At 54.0% G+C, this 25,486-nt stretch overlaps 3 protein-coding genes across 11 annotated transcripts; 1 reads left to right on the top strand and 2 right to left on the bottom strand.

Annotated features, from left to right (window-relative positions):
- The first annotated feature begins 345 nt into the window (after window positions 1-345).
- Window positions 346-6,334, top strand: THTPA (thiamine triphosphatase). Of its 6 annotated transcripts, XR_006728795.1 has the most exons (5): window positions 346-669; window positions 1,131-1,644; window positions 2,307-2,475; window positions 5,166-5,244; window positions 5,812-6,334. XR_006728795.1 is itself a non-coding variant. In XM_045525286.1 (4 exons), exons 1-3 carry the CDS (start codon window positions 520-522, stop codon window positions 2,429-2,431), a joined length of 789 nt encoding a protein of 262 aa, XP_045381242.1. In that variant the 5' UTR covers window positions 346-519; the 3' UTR covers window positions 2,432-2,475; window positions 5,166-6,334. The 6 variants fall into 6 exon arrangements, 5 of the variants coding, with proteins under 5 accessions (XP_045381242.1, XP_045381264.1, XP_045381272.1 ...); XM_045525286.1 differs by having other exon boundaries at window positions 5,166-6,334; XM_045525316.1 differs by having other exon boundaries at window positions 589-669; window positions 1,093-1,644; window positions 5,166-6,334.
- On the bottom strand, window positions 3,160-10,939 carry AP1G2 (adaptor related protein complex 1 subunit gamma 2). Of its 3 annotated transcripts, XM_045525253.1 has the most exons (22): window positions 10,853-10,939; window positions 10,224-10,428; window positions 9,688-9,812; window positions 9,412-9,553; window positions 9,196-9,292; window positions 8,940-9,016; window positions 8,727-8,822; window positions 8,230-8,310; window positions 7,809-7,907; window positions 7,578-7,633; window positions 7,297-7,410; window positions 6,968-7,108; window positions 6,835-6,889; window positions 6,631-6,753; window positions 5,896-5,985; window positions 5,678-5,805; window positions 5,331-5,435; window positions 4,884-5,007; window positions 4,667-4,802; window positions 3,846-4,009; window positions 3,550-3,648; window positions 3,160-3,456 (listed from the first exon to the last, which is right to left on the bottom strand). In XM_045525253.1, exons 2-22 carry the CDS (start codon window positions 10,425-10,427, stop codon window positions 3,355-3,357), a joined length of 2,358 nt encoding a protein of 785 aa, XP_045381209.1. In that variant the 5' UTR covers window position 10,428; window positions 10,853-10,939; the 3' UTR covers window positions 3,160-3,354. The 3 variants fall into 3 exon arrangements, with proteins under 3 accessions (XP_045381209.1, XP_045381200.1, XP_045381217.1); XM_045525244.1 differs by having other exon boundaries at window positions 5,678-5,985; XM_045525261.1 differs by lacking the exon at window positions 3,550-3,648 and having other exon boundaries at window positions 5,678-5,985.
- A 1,528-nt stretch (window positions 10,940-12,467) lies between these two features.
- On the bottom strand, window positions 12,468-20,822 carry JPH4 (junctophilin 4). 2 transcript variants are annotated; one of them, XM_045525275.1, is made up of 7 exons: window positions 20,201-20,811; window positions 19,910-20,041; window positions 19,116-19,665; window positions 17,679-18,450; window positions 14,583-14,701; window positions 13,731-14,263; window positions 12,468-12,827 (listed from the first exon to the last, which is right to left on the bottom strand). In XM_045525275.1, exons 3-7 carry the CDS (start codon window positions 19,492-19,494, stop codon window positions 12,744-12,746), a joined length of 1,887 nt encoding a protein of 628 aa, XP_045381231.1. In that variant the 5' UTR covers window positions 19,495-19,665; window positions 19,910-20,041; window positions 20,201-20,811; the 3' UTR covers window positions 12,468-12,743. The 2 variants fall into 2 exon arrangements, with proteins under 2 accessions (XP_045381231.1, XP_045381223.1); XM_045525267.1 differs by lacking the exon at window positions 19,910-20,041 and having other exon boundaries at window positions 20,201-20,822.
- Window positions 20,823-25,486: the final 4,664 nt, after the last annotated feature.

Raw genomic sequence — 25,486 nt, 5'->3', positions numbered from 1 at the left:
TAAATTGGACTTAATTACAGCCCCTGCCGCCCCCAGCCCATTGCCACTGGCCTGCACTTAGTGGGCTGACATAATAATCCATTAGATATCTGCTGGACAGTGTCTGAGTGGCTTGCATTCCGGGCCCATCTGCCTACGTTGGGAGAGGGTTTGGAGATGGGACGGCCTGAGCTCGTTGCACTCCACTCTCCCCACCGCCCTGCAGCCCCAGTTCAGCTTGAGGTAGAGTCCCGAAGGCACCAATTGCAGCTTTCCTGTCACCATAGCGACGGATGGGGAGAGAAGGCTAAGTCTCCCTCTGGAACTACAACTCCCATCATGCACCCGTACCCCAAGGTGCCGGGCTCAGCCCGAGACCTGAGACCCGGCCAACCCCTGGGAGCCGCGAGAGGTCGGGGATGAAGAGCAGAGCGCTAGGGAACGGCCTCGCTCTCCTGCCCACCGCGTGGGTCGCGGCCCCCCATAACCTAGCAGGTCTCTCGGGCTCCGGCGTGTGCTCGGCACCACAACGGGCCTAATATGGCCGCTGATTCTGGGACCAGCCGGGCGCGCGGAGAGCCGGGCCGAGGTCCGGGGTCAGGAACTACTCCCGGCATTCCTCGCGAGTGTGGCGTGGGCTCCCTTCCCCCATTTCCGGGTCCCGCGAGAGGGAGACCCTCGGGCTTTGAGGTGAGACCCGAGGCTCTGCTGACGGGTGCCGTGGCGGGAGAGGGCAGCTCATCCCGGGCAGTGAGCCACTGGCTTTCTTGGGTAGCAAGGTGTAGCGAGGGGACGTTGAAAGGACACGCGATGCACGGCCTGCTTTCTCGGGAGCCCTTTGGGTTGAGGACATTATCAGCAGTGGGAGGGACTTTACTGGAGACTTCTCACTGTCAGAGCCTTAAAACATCACAGGCGGGGTATTTTATCACCGAGGCAGAGCGAAAGGGTTGTAGCCCTAGCAGAGTTCTGAGACTATGTGCCCTAAGTTCTTACAGGGACGGGGGTCTGTACTGAGCGTCCCTCTCACGCCCCAACCACGCCCGCAGGGCTGAGCGCCAGGCCTTGAACCCTTGGGAGCTCAGCGAATGCTTGTTGATCAACCAATTGCAGGTGGCATGGCCCAGGGCTTGATTGAGGTGGAAATAAAGTTCATTCCAGGGCCTGGCACAGAGGAGCGGCTCCAGGAGTTGGGGGGCACCCTGGAGCACCGGGTCATCTTCCGAGACACCTACTATGACACCCCTGAGCTGAGTCTCATGCGGGCTGACCACTGGCTGCGACAACGAGAGGATAATGGATGGGAGCTCAAATGTCGTGGAGCAGCAGATGTCTTAGGACCCCACACTCAGTATATGGAACTCACAGCTGAATCTGCAATTGTGGCCCAGCTCTGTGAGGTGCTGGAGACTGAGGGCCTGGGGGCTGGGGGTGTGGCTGCTGTGCTGGGCCCACTAGGGCTGCAGGAAGTAGCTAGTTTTGTGACTAACCGGAGTGCCTGGAAGCTGGTGCTCTTGGGAGCTGATGAAGAGGAGCAGCCGCTCAGGGTGGACCTGGATACAGCTGACTTTGGCTACGCTGTGGGTGAGATAGAGGCCCTGGTGCATGAGGAGGCTGAAGTACCAACTGCCCTAGAGAAGATCCACAGGCTCAGAAACATGCTTGGTGAGGGAGACAAGCCCTTTTGTGCTTTCCCTGCTGTCCAGTTTCCTTTTCTGGAGGCACCCACTGGACCATATTAGTGGGAGAGGGTCTCTTGATTCTTTGTAACAGGAATTATTTTAGAAATTTTCTAGAGGACCCAGTTCTATCAAATCTGGTTTCCTCTTTTATAGTAGCTATCTAATCTGAATTTAATCTTTCCATGTGCCTTTATCTTAGTCATGCTGTCTCATTTAGTTCTCATACCTCTAGCCAGGTCTCCTTCAGTTCCATTTATCAGTCCTCTGCTTTGACCCTTCCTTCCTAAACTTCTTTTTGTTTTTACAGCTACCTAGATCCTCTTTTAATTTGTCCTGTTGATTTTTAGTAAAAGACAAGAACATTGTATTTATGTGAGACAGTGGGGTAAACTTTGGCAGATTTGTTTTTCTGTTCCCAGGCATGGTTCCCTTGTAGCCACTCCTGCCTGAAGTGGCTCTTCTCGGTCCCTCTTCTGCTTGCCAGTAAGGGAGTGGGCTGGTGGGTTATAGAAGCTGGGTGGATGGTATTCAGAATCCAGTGCTGCCTTGAAAACAACTTTGGGGTCCAGGCTGAGTGGGCAGGGAGCAGAATCAAAGCGTTAGTGGCTCTGTCTGCTTCTCTCCTCATTGTCTTTTTGCCTGTAGGTGTGCCAACACAGGAGACAGCACCTGCCAAGCTGATCGTGTACCTACAGCGCTTCCGGCCTCAAGTCTATCAGCGCCTGCTAGAAGTGAACAGCTCCAGCCAGAGAGAGGCCACAGGGGACTAAACATCCTGACAGCAGCCTGGGCTAAGGGTGTCACTTCCTAGAAGGGGAGGAGAACTCTGGGTCTCACAGGATCCACTCCTGGGCTCACTGTGCCTCTTCCCTTGGCTTCCCTTCTCACAGTGACTCCTCTCTCTCCAGCTCTGCCTGTTCCTTCACCCTACTCTAAGCTACCCTTCCTTGAGCCCTCCCTGGCTGCTTCCTTTCTCTCATCCGTCAGATGCAATCTGTGGGCCGCCCCTCTCCCCTGGCCGCTAAGCAGCCTCCATTGATTTCCGCTCGTGTTTATAGGATTTCCACTTAGCCGTGATCAGTAGTTAAGCACAGGAAAATCCCTTGCCACCCCCCCTCCCTTGGTCGATGCCATTGATTCTGCCAGCGGCTCCTAAACCGCCTTACAGCTGAGTTAGAGATGAGGGGAGGCAGCAGGGATTTCCCTGCCTTGGGGTGTGGGGAGTAGCAGCAAGTTGGGGAAATGGTTAGGAATTCCTGTTAGAAATCTAGAAATTCTGATTAGATTTTGCCACTGTGCCTAGTTCTGGTACAGAGGGTAGAGTGTCTTCTGTGGAAGTTTAAGGGCAAATTTGCTCCCCAACATGGAATGGTAGAAAGAAAACCCTTCTTGTTGAGATAGGTTCTCTACGCTCAGGGGAAGAATCATACTTCCTGTGTAAGAGGCTCTTCCCTGGCTGTTATTCATACACGTTTTCTACTTCAAATATACCCAAATATGGCTTTCATTCTCCCTCAGGCTTTATTGGGCTTTCATTATTTGTGGGGGGGGGGGGCAGGCTCCCACAGTTTTTGCAGTGGCAAATGCAGGGCCAGAGCTCCACCTGCTGGTAGCCCTCAGGTTTACGTTCCAAGTGGCTGGGACCCCTTGGGGTTTGGAATACAGGAGGATTTTAGGCTGTGAATGGAGACAGTTACTGCCATGTTTCCACAGGCAAGTTGTTCACCTCAAAGATCTCCTGCACGGGCTGGCCAAAGTGGTTGTAGGTGAGGCGCAGCTTTAGCCGCAAGGGGGTCTAGGAATAGGAAAGTAGAGACCAGGATTAGTACTCGGGGCTTCTGCCGTCCCTGGGTCTTATTCTGGGGGGTGGTGTGCTCCTGAAGCTTACCTTGTTAGGATTGAGGATTCTAAAGAGCTGGGTGATGGGAAGGCCACCCTGAGCTGGAACTGTGTCCCCACTGGGGGCCTGTAGCTGCAGCTGGAAACTCTGAACACAGGAGGTTTGGGCAGCTGGCTGGGTTCAGACAACCCCTCCACACCCAGTGGTTGCAGACCCTCTTCTCATAACTCCCTAAGTGCTTGTCTCATTCCCTTCCATCTCATTCTCTCCCACCCACCTCTTCTACTTAGTGGCCTTTTCTCCTGGAGTACCCAGGCCACCTCTAAACCCTGATCTTTACAAACCTTGGGCACCGCAGCCTGGCAGATGAAGTGGGTGACATCACCCCCCGAGGAGTTGGTGACGGTGACAGTGATTAAGAGCAAAGCAGGAGTTCCAGGGGGTCGAATGAAAGACAGATTCAGCTGTACTCCCTCACGCTCAAACACTTTGAGATTTGGGATGGGAGCTAAAGTAGGGAGAGAGAGGCAGCTCAGTGTGCAGGCTCAAGATAACATGTTCATTCATTCATTCAACAAAAATTGAGTGAGCACCTACTGGCCCTGCACTGCTGAAGATACTAGGGATTTGGTGGACAAGAAGATGAGGTTGGAATTTATAGTCTAGTGCGGGGAGAGAAACAATAAAAAAGAAAACAAGATATTCCCAGGCTGTAATAGGTGCCATGAAGGAAACACATTATGCCAGAATAACTGGGAAGAGCTAACTTAAGTAGGAGTGGTAGGGAAGGCATGTGACATTTTAGCTGAAGCCTGAAGAGGGAGAATGAGCTGGTCGTTTAGTGGGCCAGGGGAAGAACATTTGATGTAAAAAAGAACATGAAATGTCAAGGGTGGGAGGGTGTGAGGAGCTGAGGGGCCAGTGCAGTGGGTAGTAGGGAAGTGGCATGAGAAGGGTGGGGGAAGAAGTCTGCAACAAAAGGAAGACATTGAAGGGTGGCCAGGAAGGGACTGGCGTTATTGAATCAACACTTTCACTTTCACCTACTGAGATTGGGGTGGGATGAGCATAGAGGAGGGAAAAGGGTGTATGAGCCTCAGTCTTTGGCTCAGAAAAAGCAGTGTCACATTTCCATCCACCTTCTCTCCCCTTTGCTGAGGCTTACCAGGGGGTGGTGGTGCACAGGGAAGGTCAAGGAGTTGTACTAAGGCACCTCCTGGGGAGGGATCCAGAGGGGGAGGATGCCGGGCATCCTCAGAAGGGCCATCTAAGAGATTTAGCAGATCCAGGAGCTTTGAGGCCTGGGAGAAAGGGTGCAAGGGTCAGGGCTGGGTATGGAAGCCCAGGCAATTCCTCTTACCCAGGGCTTCCAGTTTCCTCACCTGGGGCTCTGCGGGCACAGGGGCTGCTTCTGAAAGCTTGGGTGCTGCTTTGCTTTCCTTTGCTTCTTCATCAACCTGAGGGCCACCTCGTTCCACAAGAGGCATTTTTTCAAGGATGGCAGCCCTGAGAGGATGGAATGCAAGTGTGTCCCTCTGTTTGGTCCCTGTGTCTTTCACAAGAGGCATGTGGGATGAGGGCTAAGGGTATGGAGAGCCGGGCACATGGTGGGTCAGAAGTGCCCTTCTGGTTTCCTAAGATGGCATGCTGTTGCTGGTTTTCAGATGACCAAGGAGGATTAGAAGCCAGCTTCATTTCAATGAACAGTGGGTGGGAGGCTCGCACCATGGATGAGGGACACAGGTGAGGATGAGACCCTTGTATCTAGAAAAGGGCATTTGAGAGGGCAGGGGTTTGGGTCCTACACTGCAGCAGAATGCCGGACGCACCTCATGTGGTCATACTTCCGGAAGAGTGCATTATACTCCACAGCCCGCTGCTGCAGCTCCACGTCTAGGCAGCTCCCGTAGATAGACACCACCTGGCGGATACGGCTGGCCCACAGTGCAGGGTGTGAGTGGCAATGGCAGTTTGCCTTGCCCTTCCACTCCAGGATGTGGCAGAGAAGGGAAAGGCCCCACACAAGCAGGGAGATACCCGAGATCTGGCTCAAAAGCAAGAAGCTAAGGACTGAGTTGTCTAGGGGGTTGGTTAGGGATATGAATTCCTAAAGAGACGCTCAAACTGGTGGGCGCAGCGAAAGAATATCTCTCAAGAGGCTGGGACCCCTACATACTTGTTGTCGCCACGGAGCCGGGTGCTCAGCTTCATGAGGGCTGTGAGGGCATATCCTCGAGTGGCTGGCAGGGACATGTGGGACTGCAGTACCCTTTCCAGCAGTGCTAACACCTCCTCTTCTTCCACCTTCAGGCATGGACACAGGTAGTGACCCCGGAGCCAGTCCTGCCTCCTCTGATGAGTCCCTCCCCAGTGTACCCCCAATGCAGCTCTCACCTGAAGGGGTTCAGTATCCTCACAGTTTCCCTCCAGCAGGAGGTCCCCGTATTCCCCGATGCACCAGGCTGCCACCTGTACCAGCGGTTGCTGTGTGGGATAGGAAACACTGCTGGGCCCGTGTCTGGGGTCCCCTCCTCACTTCCAGACTCTGAGACATCTCTTTAAGACAGTGCAGAGACCAGGCGGACTGGAGGGGTTGGGAAAGGGAAGTTTGTTACCTGGCTCTGTACCAGTGCCTGGGCTCCCGCTGCCCTCTGGTGGCCAAGCGTCAGAACTACATGGCCTAACCACACAGGATGGAGTTGTGAGAGGGGTCCTCCCTTCAAGAAGGGGTGGATGGTTTCTGCCCACCCTACTTAATATGGAAAAGGGGGCCATAGATACTGGCTGGAGATACTCAGCCTTCAAGGTAATAATAAAACCCAATACACAGAAAGAGCTTTTATCTCATTTAATCCTCAAGACGGCTCTGGGAGGTAGGCGGGGTAGAAAGCTGAGTACTTCGAACATAAAGTTTAAATTAGTTATCTGCGCCAGTAGGTGGCAGAGTTGGGACAGAAGCCCAGGTCTTCTAACTTAAAACAGAACTCTGTCCTGAATGTTTCCTGCACTAAGTAGATGGCTGTAACCTTGAGGGGAAAGTAGTCAGAAATGTGGTTTAGGGAAGAGGTGGCCCAGGAAGGTCTAGGAAGTGGCTGGGCAGTCCTGGGCCTTGGTAGGTGGGAATGGTACCTGGGAAATGTCCTCTGCCAGGGCACTGTAGAGGCGGCGCACAGAGTAGGCATGTAGCTCCTGAGCCCCCGCAATCAGCTGGGTCAGGTTGGCCACTGCATCATCCCGCACATAGGTGCCTGCCTGGAGGGGGTGAACGTGGCCAAGTCAGTGTGGTGAACCCTGACTGCTCCTGCTCAGCTCTCTGACCAGCCCCTGTCTCACCGTTGTCAGTACGTGCAGGATGGTATCCATGTGCCACCGCTTGGTTGGAGCAAACCTAAAGGGAATAATGGCTCATCAGTCCTGGCACTGACCCTCCCTGGGTTCCACCCTCTCTGCCTCCTGGACACCTCACCTCTCTGCAGCCAGCAGGATGCCTGAGGCACAATCAGCCCGTAGATCAGAGGGGCAGGACTCCAGAAACGCCTGCAGCTCCCGAGTCATGGCTCTCACATTGGAGCTATTCACCAGAGCCAGGCTTAGTTCCAGGGCCCTCCTGGCAGGAGAAAGACAGGTGTTTACAGAGGTAGCTCAAGTCACCCTGATCCATGCCTTAGGCCCTCCCCTTCCCCAGGCACCTGTTCCCTTAGTCCCCTTACTCCAGCTGCTCTGAGCTGGCTCAGTCTGGGCCACCAGGCACTGGGCCTTCAGCCCTGCCCTCTGGTCCCCTCCATCTCTGCTCACCGGCTAAGGGAGGCATCAGTTTCCTGTAGACAATCCACCACAGTGGGCCGATGCCGCTGCACAGCGTTGTGATCAGACTGCACCAGCCGCAGCAATGACATCAGGGCTACGTACCTGATCAGGGTGGGAGAGGCCCTATCACGCCATGGCCATCAGCCTCTACCCCCTCTCCTGCTCTGGGTATAAGGGTAAGAGGCAAGTGTTCAGGAGGCTCTGGAGGAAGGAGGGCAGAGGGTCTGGGGCTCAGAGGCACAACCTAGCCAGACACCTGGGACTATTACCTAATGTTTTTGTCACTGTTGAGCAGGAACCGGCCAAGAATGTTGATAGCTAGAACCTATGAGAGGCAGAGGTTGGGGACAGTCAGGGAAGGAGCAACCTGCTCATTCAGAAGTGGAACCACATGGTGCAGAATGGTGGGGGTACGGGAGGGAAACCTGTGAGCAGAACCTGTCTGCCTAGGTGGGGGGTGGTGGGTGGGGCCACAGTGGGAGAGGCATAGGAGACGATACCCGTAGGCCAGCTGCAGAGTGGATGTCCATGATAGTAAGCACTGTCTCAAACAGGACCGCATTGCCCGCGTTCCGGCTGGTGTCTGTGTTAGTGGCCACCTGAGTGGATGGGAGAGGAGACGCATCTGCTCAGGGCTCTGTCTTCTCCTTAGGTCTCTTGAAGGTCTCCACTATGTCAATGTGTCCATCCCTCAGCCATCCAACAATGTTCTCTGAACCCCTACTAAGTGCCAGGGCCAGCCCGGGCACTGGAGCGATAGCACTAAGACAGACCGTGTGCCACCTTCATGGAGTTCACTGGCTGTAGGAGACAGAGGCGATTGTATGGCTACTGTGCGATGAGTGGTTATGTGAGGGATGCCCGGGGTGGTGGGGTCACAGAGCAACACGCCTATCCCGTGTCCCCTCCCCAGCCCCCAACCTGGGCCAGCAAGTCATTCATGGCCTCACTGCTCTCCTCGTGGTTCCGGCCCAAAATCCGAAGCAGACGAAGTATCTGGACCTGAGATTGGGTTAAAGGTTGAAAGGTGGAGGGGTTCATTGGATAAAGAGTCGTGGGGCTGAGGGGAAAAAATCCAATATGAGAGCATTGTGAGGGGTTGGACTAGATCCCTAGAGCCTCCCCACCTCTCCCTCTCACCTCCACAGGTCCCCTGGGCCCTGGGAGGGGATCAGAGGTATGTGAGGCTGGGGGATTTTAGGGCAGCCTTTTAAAAAATTGTTACCAAACTGTATTCTCTGACCTACAGACATTTCCTCTCCCCCTACTGGTCCTGAGATGGCCTGGGCAATCCTGTGCCTGCCACCCTCCTGCCCAGGACACTGAGCCAAAGTGTCCTCTGGGAGGTGACCACTGGCCATGGTCTTACTGCTAAGCCCTCAATGTTCCAGGGATACAGCAGCAAAAGTTAGGCCCACCTGCAGGAAGGGGTCGCTGACTCCAGATATGCTGTGTTCTGTGGAGTATCCCGTTGTCACCAGAGTCCGGAGCTTCTGCACCAGCTGGGGTACCACCTGGAGGAAGGGCAGAACCTTGTCTGGGCATTCTTCCTGATCTTGTCCATCTTAAGTCCCATTCTTTCCCCACTGCCCTTCTTTTCCAGGCCCAGGGCTTGCCCTTCACCAGCCCACCTTTCGAAAGTGCCTGAGGGCTGCAGGGCTTCGTTCGCAGAGCTCCGTGATCAACGTGATGGTGCCCAGCAGGACGCCTGGGGTCAGGGTGGGGGTGAAGTGAATTGTGGGCCAGGGGCAAGGGAGAGACTACTGCATGTGTATTTGTGTGTGCATGCTATTCTTCTCCTATGAGCTGGTGTTCCTGTCCTAATTTTTACTTCTGTCCATAGCCAGAGCTGAAGAAGAGGACAGGGAGCCCCATGGTGTTCCTTACCGTGGTGGCGCTCATGAAGCAGCTGGGCACAGGATGGGAGGAAGATGTTGGAGAGCTCAGGAACCTTCCGGATTATGTGCACTGCAGTCAGAATAGCCTGCAGAGGTTAGGGGCCTCAGACAGGTGTCTGCTGGGATGGACTCCCCCAACCTGTACTGCATCGTAGATAGGGGACAGTTTCTGGAGAAGCAAGTGCCTAGCATCCTGCCATCTCACCTTCTTGCGCACGTAGGGGCTGGGCTGCAGGAGCAGTTTTTCCACCTCCGTGGCCAGGTCCTGGCACATCTCAGCAGAGCCCATGGTGCTCAGAGTACACAGGGCCAGGCCTTGTACTGGCTGAATCCCCTGGCTCAGGTCACTGCAGGGTTGGGAGGACAGTCAGTTGAGCCTCTGAGAAAACCAGTCCTTCCCAGTGCCTACAACAGGCAGCCCCCTGGGATTTCCCCACTCTCCCATCTCCCTGATTCCATGTTACTCCCAGAACCCTCTCACTTCTTGATGCTGTTGGTAACGAGCAGGTGGGCATCCTGCCTCTCATCCAATAGAAGCATGGCCCCCAGGTAGCCCACCCTCTTGTCTGTGAATCTGGGGGAGGCGATCAGTTTCAGGCACTCCATCTACAGGGAAGGGAGCAGACCAGGAAGGGGCAGGGTGAAACTGGAGACACTAACATCCCTGTTCCATCTTCCTCTTAAACACCAGATTAACTTGTGAAGCATCATATCTCATCACCCTCCCTTCAACAAGAGAAGCTTAGGAGATTCAGGCATTCGTAGGTAGTTTCAAGGAATAAGGAGTTGAACAGGAGTGGGGGGAGGAGGAGGTGCCCTGAATGGGACTGGCCTGAGAATGAAGGGTTCAGGCCAGTAGATGACTAATGGGGAAAGAGGTCTGCGGTGGATGCAGAGGGTTCAGAAACTGTAGAATGAAAAAAATCGGGGCACAAACAGGTGAGGGGGTCCGAGACCCTGCCCCCCTCCCCCAGCCTTCCTTATCAAACTCAGGAGGTAGGTATCCCCGGCCAGTACCTGTCCAAAGTGGGCGGGGTAGCCCAACATGTGGACGTAGAGCAGTTTGGCCAGCTGGCGGTGTCTGTGCAGAGGGTCCCCCTCACGGAAGGAGGCCCGGATGTGGGCACACTCCTTCTGGATCACCTCCCGCTCCTGAGCCTGAGTCTTGGCGCCGCGAATCTCTTCGATTAGATCCTGAAGCTTTAGCGAAGGCGCCACCATCCTGGGGGGCAGAGCCCGGGAGTGGAGAGGGCTTTAACACTCTCCGGGCAGGTATACCTGGCCTTTCTGCCCAGGCTCGTCCTGTGCCAAGACCCTAAGCGCCCAGGGCCCACAGCTACCCTAAAGTGAGCCCATGTTTGCCTTTCCCCCACGTGGGTCTCCAATTCCACCCCCATCTCACAGCCCAAGAAGATCCCCACTACGCATGCGTTCTGGCTCCACGCTTCGTCTCTTCCTATTGAGCATGCGCGAGAGCTCCGCCTCTTTTCCCCCTCCTCCCCCCAGCTGGTATCCCATCCCTTGCTCAGTCATTCCTTTACCTTGTACGGCCCAGCCCTATTTCTTCCGTGGGATTCCTCCCCGTTGCCCCCCGCCCCACCATGTCACACAGCTTCGGCCTCCCCACCCCACTACGCCAGCCTCACCTGGCTTGTGTCAACTCTGCTCCTTCCCCCCTAGCGCTTCCTGGTACAGGGCGGAGCGGGGATTGGTGCTCCGTCTCGTCTTCCCTCTCCCCGCCTCCACCACAGGACCCCGCCCTTCCTGGGCCGACCTGCTGAGCCTCCTTGAATCCTCTGACCTCAAGCTTTAGTGTTTAGGGGAAGGAGCTCTTATCGCACTGGGGCGGCAAGATTGTATGCTACGCCCGGGGGTCCCCCAAGAGGCCTCCTTGTACATCCTCAGCACCCAAAGAGCTTGGATTTGAAGCCATCGCACCCCAAAGGAGATGACAATCCCCCCCCTTTTTTGAACTTTTTTATTAATATATTTTTTTGTTAAATTTCTTTGTATTTTTTTTCCTGCAAGACTTGGTGTTGGCGGCACTGTTGTAGTTTAACTTCAATCCCAAATTCCATGAAATAGAAATCAGAAGTAAAGGTTGAGAGGGGAGGAAGGAGGGAGGCAGGCCAAGGAGTAAACAGAGTTTGACTAGAAAAAAAGAAGGTATGTGGTGGGCATTCCCAGGCAAGGCCATTCCTTGAGGGAGGGGGTTGGCAGGCAGCTTGCCTCTGCCTCATGCAGGAGAGGGAGGAAAGATCCCCTGGGGACCCTACAGTCCCCTCTTCCTAGGGCTTCCTGCCCCCAGGGGAAAAGCTAGTACCAGGGATCAGCCACAACCTCAAACAGGGCCTTCCACCCACCTCTCACCCAGGTCTGACTCCCACCCCTGCCCTGCCTGGACAGCCTGTGAGAGATCAGCTTCTTTTGGTCACCTCCTGTGGTCTTCCCATTTCACAAGATTCTGATGTGATGGGGGAAGGGATATAACCCATTTTGAGACTACTAAACTTGTCACAGCTTCTGCTTCCTTATGAGCTCCTGTTACCTTGTCTGGTTCCATCCCCAAGAAGTGCCTCCCCCACCACGACTGCCAGAGTTGGGGCATGGGGTGGGATCCTTGCTCAAGTGCCTCTAAGTAGCAATGTCTTCTTCAGGCCCCTTAGGAATTTAATCAAAGGCCACAAGTGAGTCCAGACCAACCAAATAAACTACTAGGGGGAGACAGAAGGGTGAGAGAGGTCAGCGGCAAAGTCTGGGAAGGACTTGACTGCATTGGATATTTTTTGTTCCTTTACACACTGCTCTTGGCATGGCATGCCACCAAAGAGGGTTGGAGGAGGGGCTTGCTGATGAGGAAAGAAAGAGGGAAATGCTAGGGAGTTACTCTACTTTTCACTTCCCCTATCTGCCTCAGGGAAAGGACAGTTAGGCCAGAACCTTAGCTCAGAACCTGCCTGGAGGTGAAATAATATCCTCCAAGGAAAGAGGTGGAGGCTGTACCTCCTGTAGCTTTTTCACTAGGCCTCAGAGGGACACTAGGTCCGTCAGGCCAGGGAGACACAGCAGCTCAGCCAGTGCCTTGTCCAGCACTCAGGTACCCCTTCTTCATTTTCTTCCTCCTCTCCATTCAGCTTCCAGGAGTCTCCTCAGGACACCAAACCCCCACCCTCAGTGAAGTTTAGGTCTAAAGAAAAGGTGGGGTGGGCATGGGGCAATGGTCTGTCTTAGATTTGTGTGTCTCAGAGAAGAGAGCAACTCTGAGAGAGAAAAGCCCTTCATATGTAAACAATCTAGAGAAAGAAGGGGTTGGGGTAGGGAAGGGAGTGAGGAAGACAGAGACAGATTCAGAATAAATGAGATAATCTGAAAGAAGAGAGGGAAAGAAAAAGCAAGAGACAAAAATAAAGGGGGCAGAAAAGAAAGGAAAGGGAGAAGAGAAGAGAAAACACAACCAGAAAGAGGAAAAGAGAAAAAGTCAGGGCAAAGGGGTGAAAAGGCAGGCAACCAAAGCCAGAACTAGGCCAGGAAGTAGCCTCAGGTGAGGAGCTGGGAGAACAGGAACGCCAGGCTGAGGTCCAGGAGGGCCACGGCTCCCACCACCAGGGGGTTGGCAGCTCCCTAGAAAGATAGAGGGGGAGGCAAGCTTAGTCCTCAGACCAGGTCCCCCACTTTCCTGCCCTGGCTGAGGTGGCAAAGCTGAGGGGGGTCCCAGGCACCTCCCTGCAGAGACCAGAGGAGGGGAAGGGATCTCCAACCTTTGTTTTCAATTGCAAAACACCCTTCGTCTCCCAGGCAGGGCCCCACCTTTCCTCTGGCATCTTCAAGGCAGGAACAGCCCTTCCTCCCTCCTCCCTCTGCTTCCCTCCCACCGGCATATCATGTGGCCCAGGCAGAAGGTGCCTGGCCTTAGTAGCAGACATTGGCAGCAGCAGCCAGTACTGCAGTAAGGCAGAGGGATGAAGGGGTGAGGATGTGGTTGCTAGGAAACAGGAGAAGGCCTAGAGTCCAATCAGAGTAGAGGGTTCTGGGGAAACTCCGCCTCTCTCAGTTTTCTGCTTCTTCCCTATTTCCCTTCTTCCCAGGAGAGGGAGGGAGAGTCAGGGTAGGGAGGGAACAATCTTTTCCTTTTTTATTTCTGGGCACCAAAGAGAGAAAGTGTGGAGGTGGGGTGGGGGGTGGAGTAGGAAACCGGGAGCTGGAAATGATATGGAAGGAGAACAGGGAAAAATGTTCTGGCTCTACCGTTAATTATTAGTTTGTAACCTTGGGCAAGTTACTTTAAGTGCTCTGGGCCTCAGTTCCCCTATCTGTCAAATGAGGAGTTGGAGTTAAAGGTGTCTAAGGTTCTTTCCAGCTTGAAAGCTTTCTATTTTTTTCAGGTGGGATATGGTCCAAGACTGGCCAGGCAGAGGAAGCTGAGTCAAAATCAAAGCCCCTCAGGGGATCAGACAGAGGTCCGGAAGGGTGGGAGGCAAGGCTTTGAGGAGAAGAGGGCGCACAGTGGGGGCAGAGATGTCTCACCGGCTGGGCAGGCCTCTCGGTTGCAGCAGGCTCCTCGAGCTCTTCTGTCAGGCACCCAGCATCAGGACCCCTCGAAGATGGGCCCTTCAGGACCAGCATGGTGACTGGCTCAGGCTCTGAGCCTCCTGAGGCCCTCAGCTGGGGCAAGGGTTCTTCATCTTCCCCTTCCTCCTCTCGAAGACTTCCTGAACTGTCGCTGCAAGCTCCGAGGAGTGGGGAACCGTCTCTGGGCCCTGGCCCCTGCATCCCAGCCTCATCCTCAGCCTCATAGCCAGCTAGTTCCTCTGCCTGCTCACCTGGGCCCCCCCACTCCTCAGGCCAAGCTTTGGGGCTGGAGAAGGGACCCCGGTCCCCTCCAGGAGGCAGTGGGCTCCGGCAGGCAGGTGGTCGCCAAGGTTGGCGGGATGAGGCAGGACTGCTGGGCAGTTCGGGGGATCCCTCTGAAGGGGTCAGTCCATTCTCGTACACCCCAGGGCTGTCCTCATCCAAGGGCTCTGTGTCAGAACCTTCTGAGTCTTGCCTGGGTCTGCGGCCTGGGCAGGGATAGCTAAGAATCAGAGGGGCCTAACTGGCCTCGGGCTGGAGTGGCTGCAGTGTTATTCCCCTGACTGGGGACTTCCCAGAATTTTGGTATCCTTAGGCTCATAGCCTCTCACTGCCAGACCCGAAACCCTCCATTACCCTACTTCATAAATTCCCAGTCCAGTTCCCCAGACAACCATCCCTGTGGCCGCTTGTACCTTGGCTTTCCTCCCAGTTCCCTTGCAGGGCTTCCCATCCTCCTTCCCCACACCTGAGCCTCTCTAGCCCCCTAGTGGGCTTGCCCCCTCCCCTAGGCTGCCCATGCCTCACCTGGGGCCTCTAGCATGGGTTGCAGGTCCTGGGCTATCAGTTTGGCCATTCGTGCTGCCTCCACAGCCTTCTCAGCGACACTGCTGGCTGCCACTGCCTTTAGGAGCGCGTCTGCTGCCCTGTTGGATCCGGGCACAGGGACTTAGCAGACCTTCTCCCACTTCAAATTAGTCCCTGCTCAAACGCTCTAGCCTGTTTGCTCATGTCCCCACCATAGTACCTCCTCCTGATCTGAACTCACCTCTGGAGTCCTCACCCTTCCTCACGCTCTGCCAGCTGCTCCCCTCCCTGGCAGGCCAGGGCAGCTCTCCTTTGGTTTCCCCTCCTGGACCTGGGTGGTGTTTGCCGTTGTCACACCCTCCTCCTCCTCTCACACCCTTCTACCGTTATGTCCTGTAGTAACACTTCCTTCTTCCAGGCCCTCCTGGAACTCTGTTATTCCATTCCTGTCCTGCTCCCTTCCAGTGACAGTTGAGACCTCATTCTCTTAGCACATCCACTGTAGTCCTGCTTGGTGCTTACAAGCTATGCCCACCACCCTCTTTGCAGTTAATACATACTCCTGTTATCAACCCCTCTCACCCTGCTGTTAGGAGCCTCTGCCTTCCTTTTCCTTTCCATTGCCAACCCTCATTATTATTGAATCCTACCTCCTCCCGACGTGAGAATTTCCCATCTTGCTTTCCTTCGGCCTCTTCTGTTATCACATTGTTCTCCCCGCTCGGTCACTGCCACTGCCCCCTTGCCCCACCTCATGCTTTTCTGAGCTCTAGAACTGGAATAAGGTAGGTCTCTTCTTTCTGCTACGATGCTGCTCCCTCTCCCTGCTAACATGCGTGCTCTCTCACCACTGTGATTATACCTTCTGGGCAAGCTCTTAGTCTCCCTTCCACAATATCCCTCCTGTCCTGCTCCTTAGGTACAGGTAAACTTGATGCATCATCAGTCCTTTCCCCATTGTTGTTTCTCAGTTCTCTCTCTGATGTCAGATGCTTCCTTAATTTTCTCTTCCCTTTCACCCTCCACTGTTAATGGTACATGCCTTGCAACCTTTCAATTAGTTCTGTAATACTGGCTGAAGGTGGGACCCAAAGGAGCAGAGGTAGAGGTAATCAGATGTGCTTACTTCTGATCCATGTGAATGGATCAAGACCCATGACTTTCTTTGGCCACAGGCCTGTTTTACCTGGCTTAGGAAGGCAGTCTGTGTATGAGAGTGGGGAAGAGGGTGACAATGTCCACTGTAGTCTTAGGTCCACCTCTTACTTTATGTACTTTGGGAGATATGGTCACCCTCCTCCTCTCAAACCTGGAGGGTCAAGGACCTTAGAGCCTGCTTGGAGGGATCTCAAATAACCCTGTTCTGTCTTAGGGTATTTAGACTTCATATGACTAGCCCTGATCTGCAACTGAGCTGGTCTCAGGGTTTGGGGCAGTGTGGGAGGATCACAGCATTGGGTTGTATTGCATTCTCTTGGCAGCCATGAAACTGATGCATTGACGAGAGCCTGTGTTTTTGTATATGAAGGGTTTCTATCATCAAGTCCTATGTAGTGGACTTAGTCTGTGCTCAGGCATCAGGCCAGGCTCAGGCTACCTGGCAGAGGCACCTGCTGCTGAGGCTCTGCTGTTTCCATGGCAGCTGGCAGCCAATCAGAGTTGCCAGGCCTGTTGCTGGGGAGACCAACCAACCTCCTCCTACTGCCTGATCCTCTAGTTACTGAGATCAGTTTTTCCTGCACATGCCTCCACCCTATCTTGTCTAAAATGTTCCCTGGTGCTCTGCCCTCCCCCTTCCCTGGCTTAAGGCCCTGCACTCTAACATCGAGACACTCAGACAAATCTACAGATGCACATTCTCTGGCTCAAGCATCTACTCTGGATTTGATGTGTTCATATTCACACACATACACAAACACACATGTACACACACCCTGTCACCCATTACACAAACTCATTGAAGCATATTTGGACATATTCGTGATTTCTGATCCTCTGGAAAAAATCTCAAATTTAAACAAAATCCCTCAACTATGCCCCCAACCCTTTTGAAGAATATCCAATATATAAAAATTTAAATGTATGAGTTGTATAAATCAGGGACCTATGTATCTCATTACAAGTGGATTTTTGGCTTCCTTTAGATCTAATTCAGTAGTCAGAAGCCATATGTGGCTACTAAGCACTTGCTTGAAATGTGGCTAGTCCAAATTGAAATGATGTGCTGTAAGTGTAAAATACACACCAGAATTCAAAGACTTAGTTCAAAAGGAATGTAAAAGTCTCAATAATTTTATATTGATTACAGGTTGAAATGATAACATTTTGGATATATTAGTTTAAATAAAAATATATTATTAAAATTGATCTCACCTGCTTCTTTTTATTTTTTAATGTGGTTACTAGATTTTAAATTACATATTTGGCTTAGATTATATTAGACATCATGGTTCGTGATACATGAAAATGTAATCTGATATAGAAAATTTCATTTACAGGCCTGTCCTCAAACCTTTATCAGTTGGGTAAAAGAAGGCAGAGGAGGCAAAGCTGGGAGAGACTATCTTTTCAGGCAGGTAGGGCAGCTGTACAAACTGGACCTCCCCAAGGCCCAAGGCTGAAATGGTGTCAGGCTGGAATGTGGTTAGGAAGGGACAGTCCCTGTTCCACCCAGGGCTCATGCTCCCAGACTGAGGCCTGGAAGCTGGATCAGCTGCAAGAGGAGGAAGACTAGTGACATGTTTGAGTTCCAAGAGGTTTCTTCCCTTGCACAAAGCAGCCATTGCTACTCCCACATACAACAATGATTCCATGGATAAATATCTCCACACCAAAGACAGTGAGACACATTTATGGTCTTATACCACCTCCCTCAAATACCCAGCCACCCACAGAGTCGCACCCACATCCACCTGTGACCTCAGATATAAACGCCTCAAATACCCAGGGATACAACTGCCTGTCGTTAGGCCTGCTCTTCTCACCCTCAGGCCCTAGGCCTTGAGTCCCTGTCCTCCCTTAGGGATCCCCTCCTTCCCAGTCTCCAGCGCACCCTCTCCTCTTAGCCCAGTTTTGGCTTCTGCACTGGACACTCACCTGGCAGCGGCGATCTCCTGGCGCTGGCGGGCAGCGCTCACGGCTCGACGGGCGCCCTCGACAGCCCTGTCCACCTTCTCTTTGACTTTGCCCCGCCGAAGGGCCAGAGGCAGGAGACTGCGGACCCGCCCGCCGTGCACCAGCCTGTTGCGCTTGTACTTGCCCTCCTCGCGGGAGCCGTCGGGGCGGGTGGTGCGCCCGTAGCCGTGCCGCCGGTTGCCCAGCCACTCTCCCTCGTAGCGCAGCCCGTTGGAGCGCTGGCTCACACCGTAGCCGCTGCGCCGGTCGGCGCGCCACTCGCCCGCGTACACCTCTGTGGCCGAGCCCTCGATGAGGGCGGGCGGCGCTGGGACCGGGGGCCCGCTGGCCTCGGAGCCCGGGGGTCCGGTGCTGCCCACCTCGCTGCTCACCTCGCTGCGCAGGGAGCCCCGCTTGCTGCCCAGGGAGCTGCGGCGCCCGCCCGCCCGGAGCCCGCTGAGCAGCAGCGAGCGGCGGAAAAATCCGCCGGCCGCCGGGGTGCGCTTTCGGGAGGACGCGCCGTCGGCGTCCCCGGGCCCGGCCAGCACGAAGCCGCCCCGGGAGCCCGAGGCCGGGCTGCCTCCCTCGTCGCCCGGCAGGGGCAAGGGCGGGGGCGGCGTCGGGGGGTCGCTGTGGCCCGAGTCCAGGGAGGTGCGGCGGGGTGAGCGCAGCAGCGCCGCCTGATGGTAGGGCACACTCTGGCGCACCCCGTAGCCGTGGCGCTTCCCGGCCTGCCACTGGCCCTGGTAGGTGCCTGCGGGCGGGGTAGAGGTGGGAGAAAGAGTCAGAACCCGCCGCTGGGTTCCTTGCACCCCAAGTCTCAAGCGCCCCTGTAAGCCCAAGTGTCAAGTGGGAGGGGTAGAGACAGCGCGGAGGTCGGGGAAGGGTACCAGGAGCTGGGGACAGGCCACGCTGGGTCAGAAGGAGGTGTGGAAGAGCAGAGTGAAGACAGGCAGGTAGCAGGAGCCATCCGTGGATTTTGGCAGTGTGGGTACATAGGGCAAAGGGGAGGGGCAGCTGGCGTGTGCGAAGGACAGGCTGACGGGGATGTATATAATAGGCAAACAGGACTCTTAGGGGCAAGCTGACTGGGGCGGACAGAGCAGAAGTGTTAGGGACAGGCAGGTAGAGAGGGAAGGTGTGAGGGACAGGCAGACAGGGAAGGGGTGAGGGAGAAACCGCCAGGAGAGAGACAAATGAGGAAGGCACGAGGGCAGAAAGGGGAGAAAGGTGGGGGCTGGGGTCATATCGATGGGGAACGGCATGGGGGAGGGACGGGGGTGTGCGGGAGAGAAGGATGGCTCAGGGGGCGCATATGGATGGGGAAGGCGTATGGGGGAACAGCAGGGCGTGGGGGTATACGGCTGGGGAAGGCGCACGCGGACGAGCAGACAGACAGTAGTAGGCCGGGCCCCGCACCTCCGTCGGAGTAGGTCTCGGTGCCGTAGCCGTCCTGGAAGCCGTCCTTCCAGAGCCCGGCGTAGCGCAGGCCGGACACGCTCTCCCACACGCCGCTGCGCCCCTTCAGCCCGCCCAGCCACTCGCCGCGGTACGTCCAGCGGCTCTTGCGCTCCACGCCCAGCCCTTCGCGCTTGCCCTGCTGCCAGTGGCCCTGGTAGCTGTGTCCGCCGGGCCCCGTGAAGACGCCCAGTGACTCGAAGCCGTGCGCCCAGCAGCCGCTATACTCGCCCTGGGCGCCGGGCCCTGTGCACACGCCGTAGCCATGTGCCCGCCCCGCCTCCCAGCCCCCCACGTAGCAGCCCCCGTCGTCAAAGTCGAACTTGCCCCCGGGGGACATGCATGTAGTTGGCGCGGCCTCAGCCCCCCGGCGGCTCAGCGCATCCTGGGGCTGGAGAGCCGGCTGGGGGCCTGAGAGCCGGGCGAGGCCTGGAGGCGGGGGCAGTTAGACCGGGGCCGGGCGGGGGGGCCCCAGCGCGGGCAGGCAGGGCCGGACCCTCATCCTGAGTGGCTGCGGAGAAAGGGGGGGGCAAGTGGTGAGTGAGGCCCCTCCTCTTTGCCCGCCGCTCCCTGGCCCGGTGGCTCTGGGGCATCAGCACCGCCCCCCAACTTCCCCCCTCCTTCGGCAGCTCCTTCCAGCAGCTCCCAAGCTTTGGGGGCACGGGGGCTTTCCCATTCCTCCCTTCTTGGAGAGGGCCCCTCCCAGGACTTGGGACCCCAAGCCCAAGCCCAAGCTAGAGTCCCACTTCTTCAACCTAGGACCCCAAAGTGTCCAGTGTGGATGGCAATTTGGGGGGGGGGGTCCCGAGAGGGGGCTGGGCAGAGTCGTAGGCCACCCGCTTCCCTGGCTGCTGTCAGGATCTCTCTGCCCCGGTTCTTTGGCTTCCCTGGCAAAGGGGGAGGGCTAGAAAATGTAGGGGTGAGATCGGACCAAGGGGGGCTGACAGTTTCTCAGGGGGCAAAGGATGGGCATGGGGGAGGCTCTGCAGGGGAAAGGCCAGGGTGGGGATGGGCAGACAGGCAGAGGGAGGGGGCAGGTTACTCACCATGTGGGCTGGGGCTCAGGCTGCCTCCCAGACACTGCATCCATGACAGGATACCTCCACTCCCACCTCACCCGGACAAGCCAAGCCCCCTCCCCTTCCGGAGAGACTGCTCCAACCCAGAGAAGAAAGGTGGGGGAGCCGGGAGAGAGTCCCCTCTCTCCCCAGCTGGAGGAGCAGGGTGGGGGGGGCGGCGAGGTAGTGGCAGGGGTGGGGGGAGATGGGAATAGTGTAGGGAAAAAAATCTGCTTTGGATGGAGATAGGGAAGAGGAGCTGGGAGCTGGATGGGAAGAGGGAGGGGGCTATCAAGAGGGGGTGTTTTTATTATTTTTTTCTTCTTATGGTTGGGAGAGGAAAAATAAATCAAAATTCCGATTCCATCCCAGCACAAATCAATGTTTGCTCCATCCCAGCATCACGGGGGAGGCAGGGCCAGGCAGATTTAAAGGGGCAGGGAGAAAAGAGGAGAGGAGAGGGTGGGTAGAGGAGATACGATGAAGAAGAAGAGACAGGGGCGATAGTGGGGGTCTGGGAGGAATGCCCGGGCAGAAGAGGATGGATGTTCGCTAACCCTGCGGTGAGGGAGGAGGAAGGCAGAGGGGAGGAGAGGCACAGAGACCCCCAGGGTGGAAAGAAACCCTGGCATGCAGGCAGGGAGTGGGGCGAGGCAGAGGGGAGGGGAGAGGAGAGGAGCGAGGGGGAGGAGACTGAGCTGAAGATGGGGAGGCAGGGGGAGGCCGAAGCAGGGCGGGGGAGGAGAGATGCGGGCGAGGCCGAGAGAGGGCGAGAGGAATACAAAGAAAGAGGTGCAGGGGTGAGAGCTAAGGAGGCGGGAGAAGGAGGACAGGAGGGAGACCCATTCTGGAGCTGGGGATGGATGGCGAGGAGGAGAGAAGCAGGGGAGGAGGAAAGGAGGGGGAAAGAAATAGATATGGAGACAGAGAGTGAAATAAGGATTGTGAAGGGAGGGAGAAAGCTCTGCAGAGGGAAGGGCAGGCGTGGGTATAGAAATCCAGGCAGGAAGAGCCCAGATAGAGGCAGGAGGGCCGGAAGTGGTATTTGTGGGGCCCTGGGGAGAAGGATGAACCTGCCAGCTGCTTGGAGTGAAGCCAGAAGCCTTTGGGCATGCATGCCTGTGTCCACTGAGTCCACTGAGCTCCCTAAGAAAGTGCTGGAGGGGACCAGGAGGCTCACCCTCTTGTACTTTCTGAAGAAGCTTGAAACGGGGTCCTGCCTGTAAGCCAGGCCTCACCCCCTTCACCGCCCCCCCCCAACTATTTCTCCCTGGGCTGTCCCGCTGAAAGGTGAGGAGTGTATTTGAATGGGGAGCAGGGGGACCATATTTGGTGATGCCAGAAAGATCCCAGGGCTTTGGAGTTGTTTCTTTTGCAAACCTAGAGGCAAAGACACGTAGACATGTTTGGGTGGGGCCCTTATTGTGACAAGGTGTCCTCCAGGCCACCACCCCATCCTGTCCACTTGCGAGAGGGGCGGCACATCCTAGGTCCTACTGTTTACAGGCAGAGGAGGGCACACACTGTCTTCCCTCCGCCTCAGTTTGCTCAGACTCTGCCTCTAGTTCTATTCCTGTCCTGAAGCATTTAGGAAGGAGAACACTGTGTCCAGTTATACACAACAGCGTAAATACCCAAATTTACCAATTGCTGTTATTTTCATTCAAGGCCTGTTCCACCACCCCTCACCCCAGCTCTCACCCCCATTTTAGAGAGAAGAGAACTGAAGCCCAGAGGGGGAAGTCACTCACCAGAGATCCCACAGCAGAGCTGGCAGAGCCAGGATTAGACCATTTGAGTCCTGTAGTTCCTCCCGGGATTCCATGTACCGGGGAAGCTCCCTTAGACCCGGGGGCTCAATTCTGAGTCCTTTGCTAAAATAGAGAGCATGAGGTTTGGAATAAACAAGGAATTCCCTTGCACTGTGTTTTCCTAAAAGTATATAAGAAGTTGGGGAAACATGTAAATTTTAAGCCTCCAGGGCAGGGACTACATCCTCTAAGTGCTTAGCACAGAGCAGGGCAGGTATGGGTCCACTTGAGATGTGACCATTGATGGTTCATTCACTCATTTCTTTCTCCATTCATCAAACATCTATATAGTTAATTGTATACCAGATGCATTGCCAGGGTGCTAGAGATACAGTGGGGAACACCAAGGTGCCTGGCCTCATGGAGTTTCCTATCTAGTACAGAAGATAGACAACTAGCTAGCAATTCTAGTGTGGTTATTGCCATGACAAGTTTGTGTGGTGGGAATAGGGAATAGGGATGGAATCCAACTTCAGCTGGGTCCCCAGGGAAAGAGGCATTTAAGGTGAATCCAGAAGGGAGTTGTGGGGCACGCCCAGCTGCATCACTGTCCCCTAGATATTCAGCTTTCCTTCTCCACACAGTGCCTTGTCCCACTCAGCCCCTAAGATTCCCCTTTTCTCCAAGAAAGGGGGAAACAAGGAAAGAAAACCAATCTATGGTCCCGGAATACCTGTGCCCTGTTCTTTGGGGTGAAAGAGTGGCAGGGGTAAGCAGAAGTTGGGGCATGATGCCTTGTTAGTAGGGTGACTCTACACTGTATTCTGAGCTGCAAATAAAAGTGCAGGGTCCAATGAAGCCCTGAGGAAATCTCCACCAGAAGTACCCTGGAACGTATGGGATGCACAGTCCCAGCCTCCTATATATCCCAGAATGAGCCAGCCTCCCCGCCCCTTTCTGGTCTGTCCCTACAGGTCCTATGATCCCCTCTTTCAGGGCAGGATCATTTTTATTTTCAGAGAGTGCAATGGTTTGTTTTGCCTCAATTTACCAACATTCAGGTGTCATAGAAAAGGAGACTAATGTTAAATGGAGCAGCTCTGTGATTGGAGCCAGGTTTTGTGCTTGGCACCCCATTTGTATTACCTCATTCAATCCTCATCACAAAGCTGTAACTGTGAGCAGTCCAGGCTAAAGGCCAAGAGATAGGCTTCCAAAAATGAACAGACCCATGTCTCGATCCTGACTCTACCACCTGCTAGTCGGGTAAACCTGAGCATATTACCCAACTTTTCTGAGCTGCAGTTTGTATATCTCTAAAATGGGAATATCATAACCTACTCCATACTCTATTGTGAGGATTGAAACTATTGTGTAAGAATTGTTAAGTACGAATATTATGTGTGATAATATATGGAGGGAAAACCATTTGAAATAGTGCCCAGTACATGGTAAATGCTCAGTAAATGGTGGCTTGAAAAATAGGTTGGTATTATGCCAGTTTTATAGGTGCAGAATCTGGGACCCAGAAGCTAATTAATTTGCTTAATGTTGCCCACGTTATATATGGCAGCCCTTGGAGCTCAATATATATCAGGCTTCCAAATTAGTATGCCTTAACAAATGCAATTTGGGGGATCCTGTTTATAAAACTAAAACATACTCATTATAGAATTAGGAAAATACAGCACAATATTGAGAATAAAAATTAAAATCACCCATAGTCTTACTGTATAACACTTTAGTGTATTTTCATATAGTCTTCTTTTCTATGCATTTTATCTAACATAATTAGTTAAATGCTGCATATACAATTTTATATCCTACTTATTTACTTGGCTTTACATTGTAAGCATTTTTCCATGTCATTAATACATACCTGAATTTTTAATGGCTATATAATATTCCACTGTTTGGATGTACAATACTGTTTTTAACTATTCTAGTAGAGCACTTTTATATTATTTGTACTTTTTTTGCTATAAAAAATTAACATGTTTATATGTAAATTTTTGTATTTCTGATGCCTTCTTTAAGAATGTTTTATCATGAAAAATTTCAAACATATACCAAAGTAGGCAAAATAAGATAACCCCCATATACCATCACCCAGTTTCAGCAATGATCACTTTTGGCTTATCTTGTTTCCTCCTCTCTCATTTATTTCAAATTCCAGGTGTCATGTGATGTTGTATCAGTCTATTGATTTGTTGAAGTTGAATTCTTTTTTTTTTTTTTTTTTTTTTTTTGAGACAGAATCTTGCCCTGTCGCACTGGTTAGGGTGCAGTGGTGTCATCATAGCTCACTGCAACCTCAAACTCCTGGGCTCAAGCGATCCTCTTGCCTCAGCCTTTTGAGTAGCTGGGACTATAGGCCTGTGCCACCATGTCCGGCTAATTTTTTCTATTTTTGTAGAGAAGGGATCTCACTCTTGGTCAGGCTGGTCTCGAATTACTGACCTCAAGCCATACTCCGACCTCAGCCTCCCAGAATGCTAGGATTACCGGCCTTAGCCGCCATGCCTGGCCTGAATTCTTAATAGTAGAATTACTGGGTCACAGTACAGAAACACACTTTAAGATTTTGGCTTTATTTTACCAGAATCACTTCTAGAAAGGTTGTACAAATTTATATTCTCACCAATTGTGCATGACAGTGCTGGTCTTATTGCACCCTGACCTGCATTAACCATTAGTCGTAACACACACACATGTACACACACACAGATACAGATACACACACACACTTGGCCAACTTGACAGGTGAAAAGTGCTTTCTTTATACGGTATACATTTATTTGATTGATTGCCAGGCTTATATTGAGAAGGCATCTGGTGATTCCAGTGGAGCAAATCCTCCTGAAGGAGCCCTAGGAAACATGCTGGTTCCTCCTACGGACCCCAGCTGAGGCCGGTGGGGTGAAGGTGGAGATTTCCAGCTGTACTGGGACCCCCAAGCTTCCCTCAGCCTCTAGAGCAGGGCGGAGCTTGGGAAGATCTCCCGCCTTATCTCATGGGCAGCCACCAGGGGTCAGGATGGGGCCGGAGATGCTGCTGGTGGGAGAGGGTAAGAATGGTCAGCAGCCTGACACTGCATTTCTTCTGTCTGGCTGCTGCTGGGTGGACACACATCTCCCCTCTGCTTGTCAAATCTTGATTCCAGAATGTTCTGCATGGCTGTCCTTTCCTGCCTGACTGTCCCCGCCTCTCACTGCTCCCAGGTTTGGCTAGCTGAAAGAGGAAACTGTCTGGCAGAAACCACACTGGATTTTTGAGAACTTGTTGTCTACACATCTCTGTGGGACTGCGTTCACTACGGTGCAGGGATTTTTAACTTGAGATCCATGAACTGAGGGACCCAAGGATGGGCCATAGGGACTGTGAGCCCTCTGAAGTTGGGCAAATGGGGCATGCAGGTCCTTTGTTCCCCCTGTAGGGAGAGGACAATGCTTTGGTGAGATTCATGTCCCTCGGAGTCCAGCATCTTCTGGTACCCGCTTCTCCCTCATAAGCTCACTTGCTT

The sequence above is a fragment of the Lemur catta genome, chromosome 1 (genome assembly GCF_020740605.2).
Source record: "Lemur catta isolate mLemCat1 chromosome 1, mLemCat1.pri, whole genome shotgun sequence".
NCBI lineage: Eukaryota > Metazoa > Chordata > Mammalia > Primates > Lemuridae > Lemur > Lemur catta.
The sequence above is the reverse complement of the archived record's forward strand: the minus strand, read 5'-3'. Positions and strand labels throughout refer to the sequence as shown.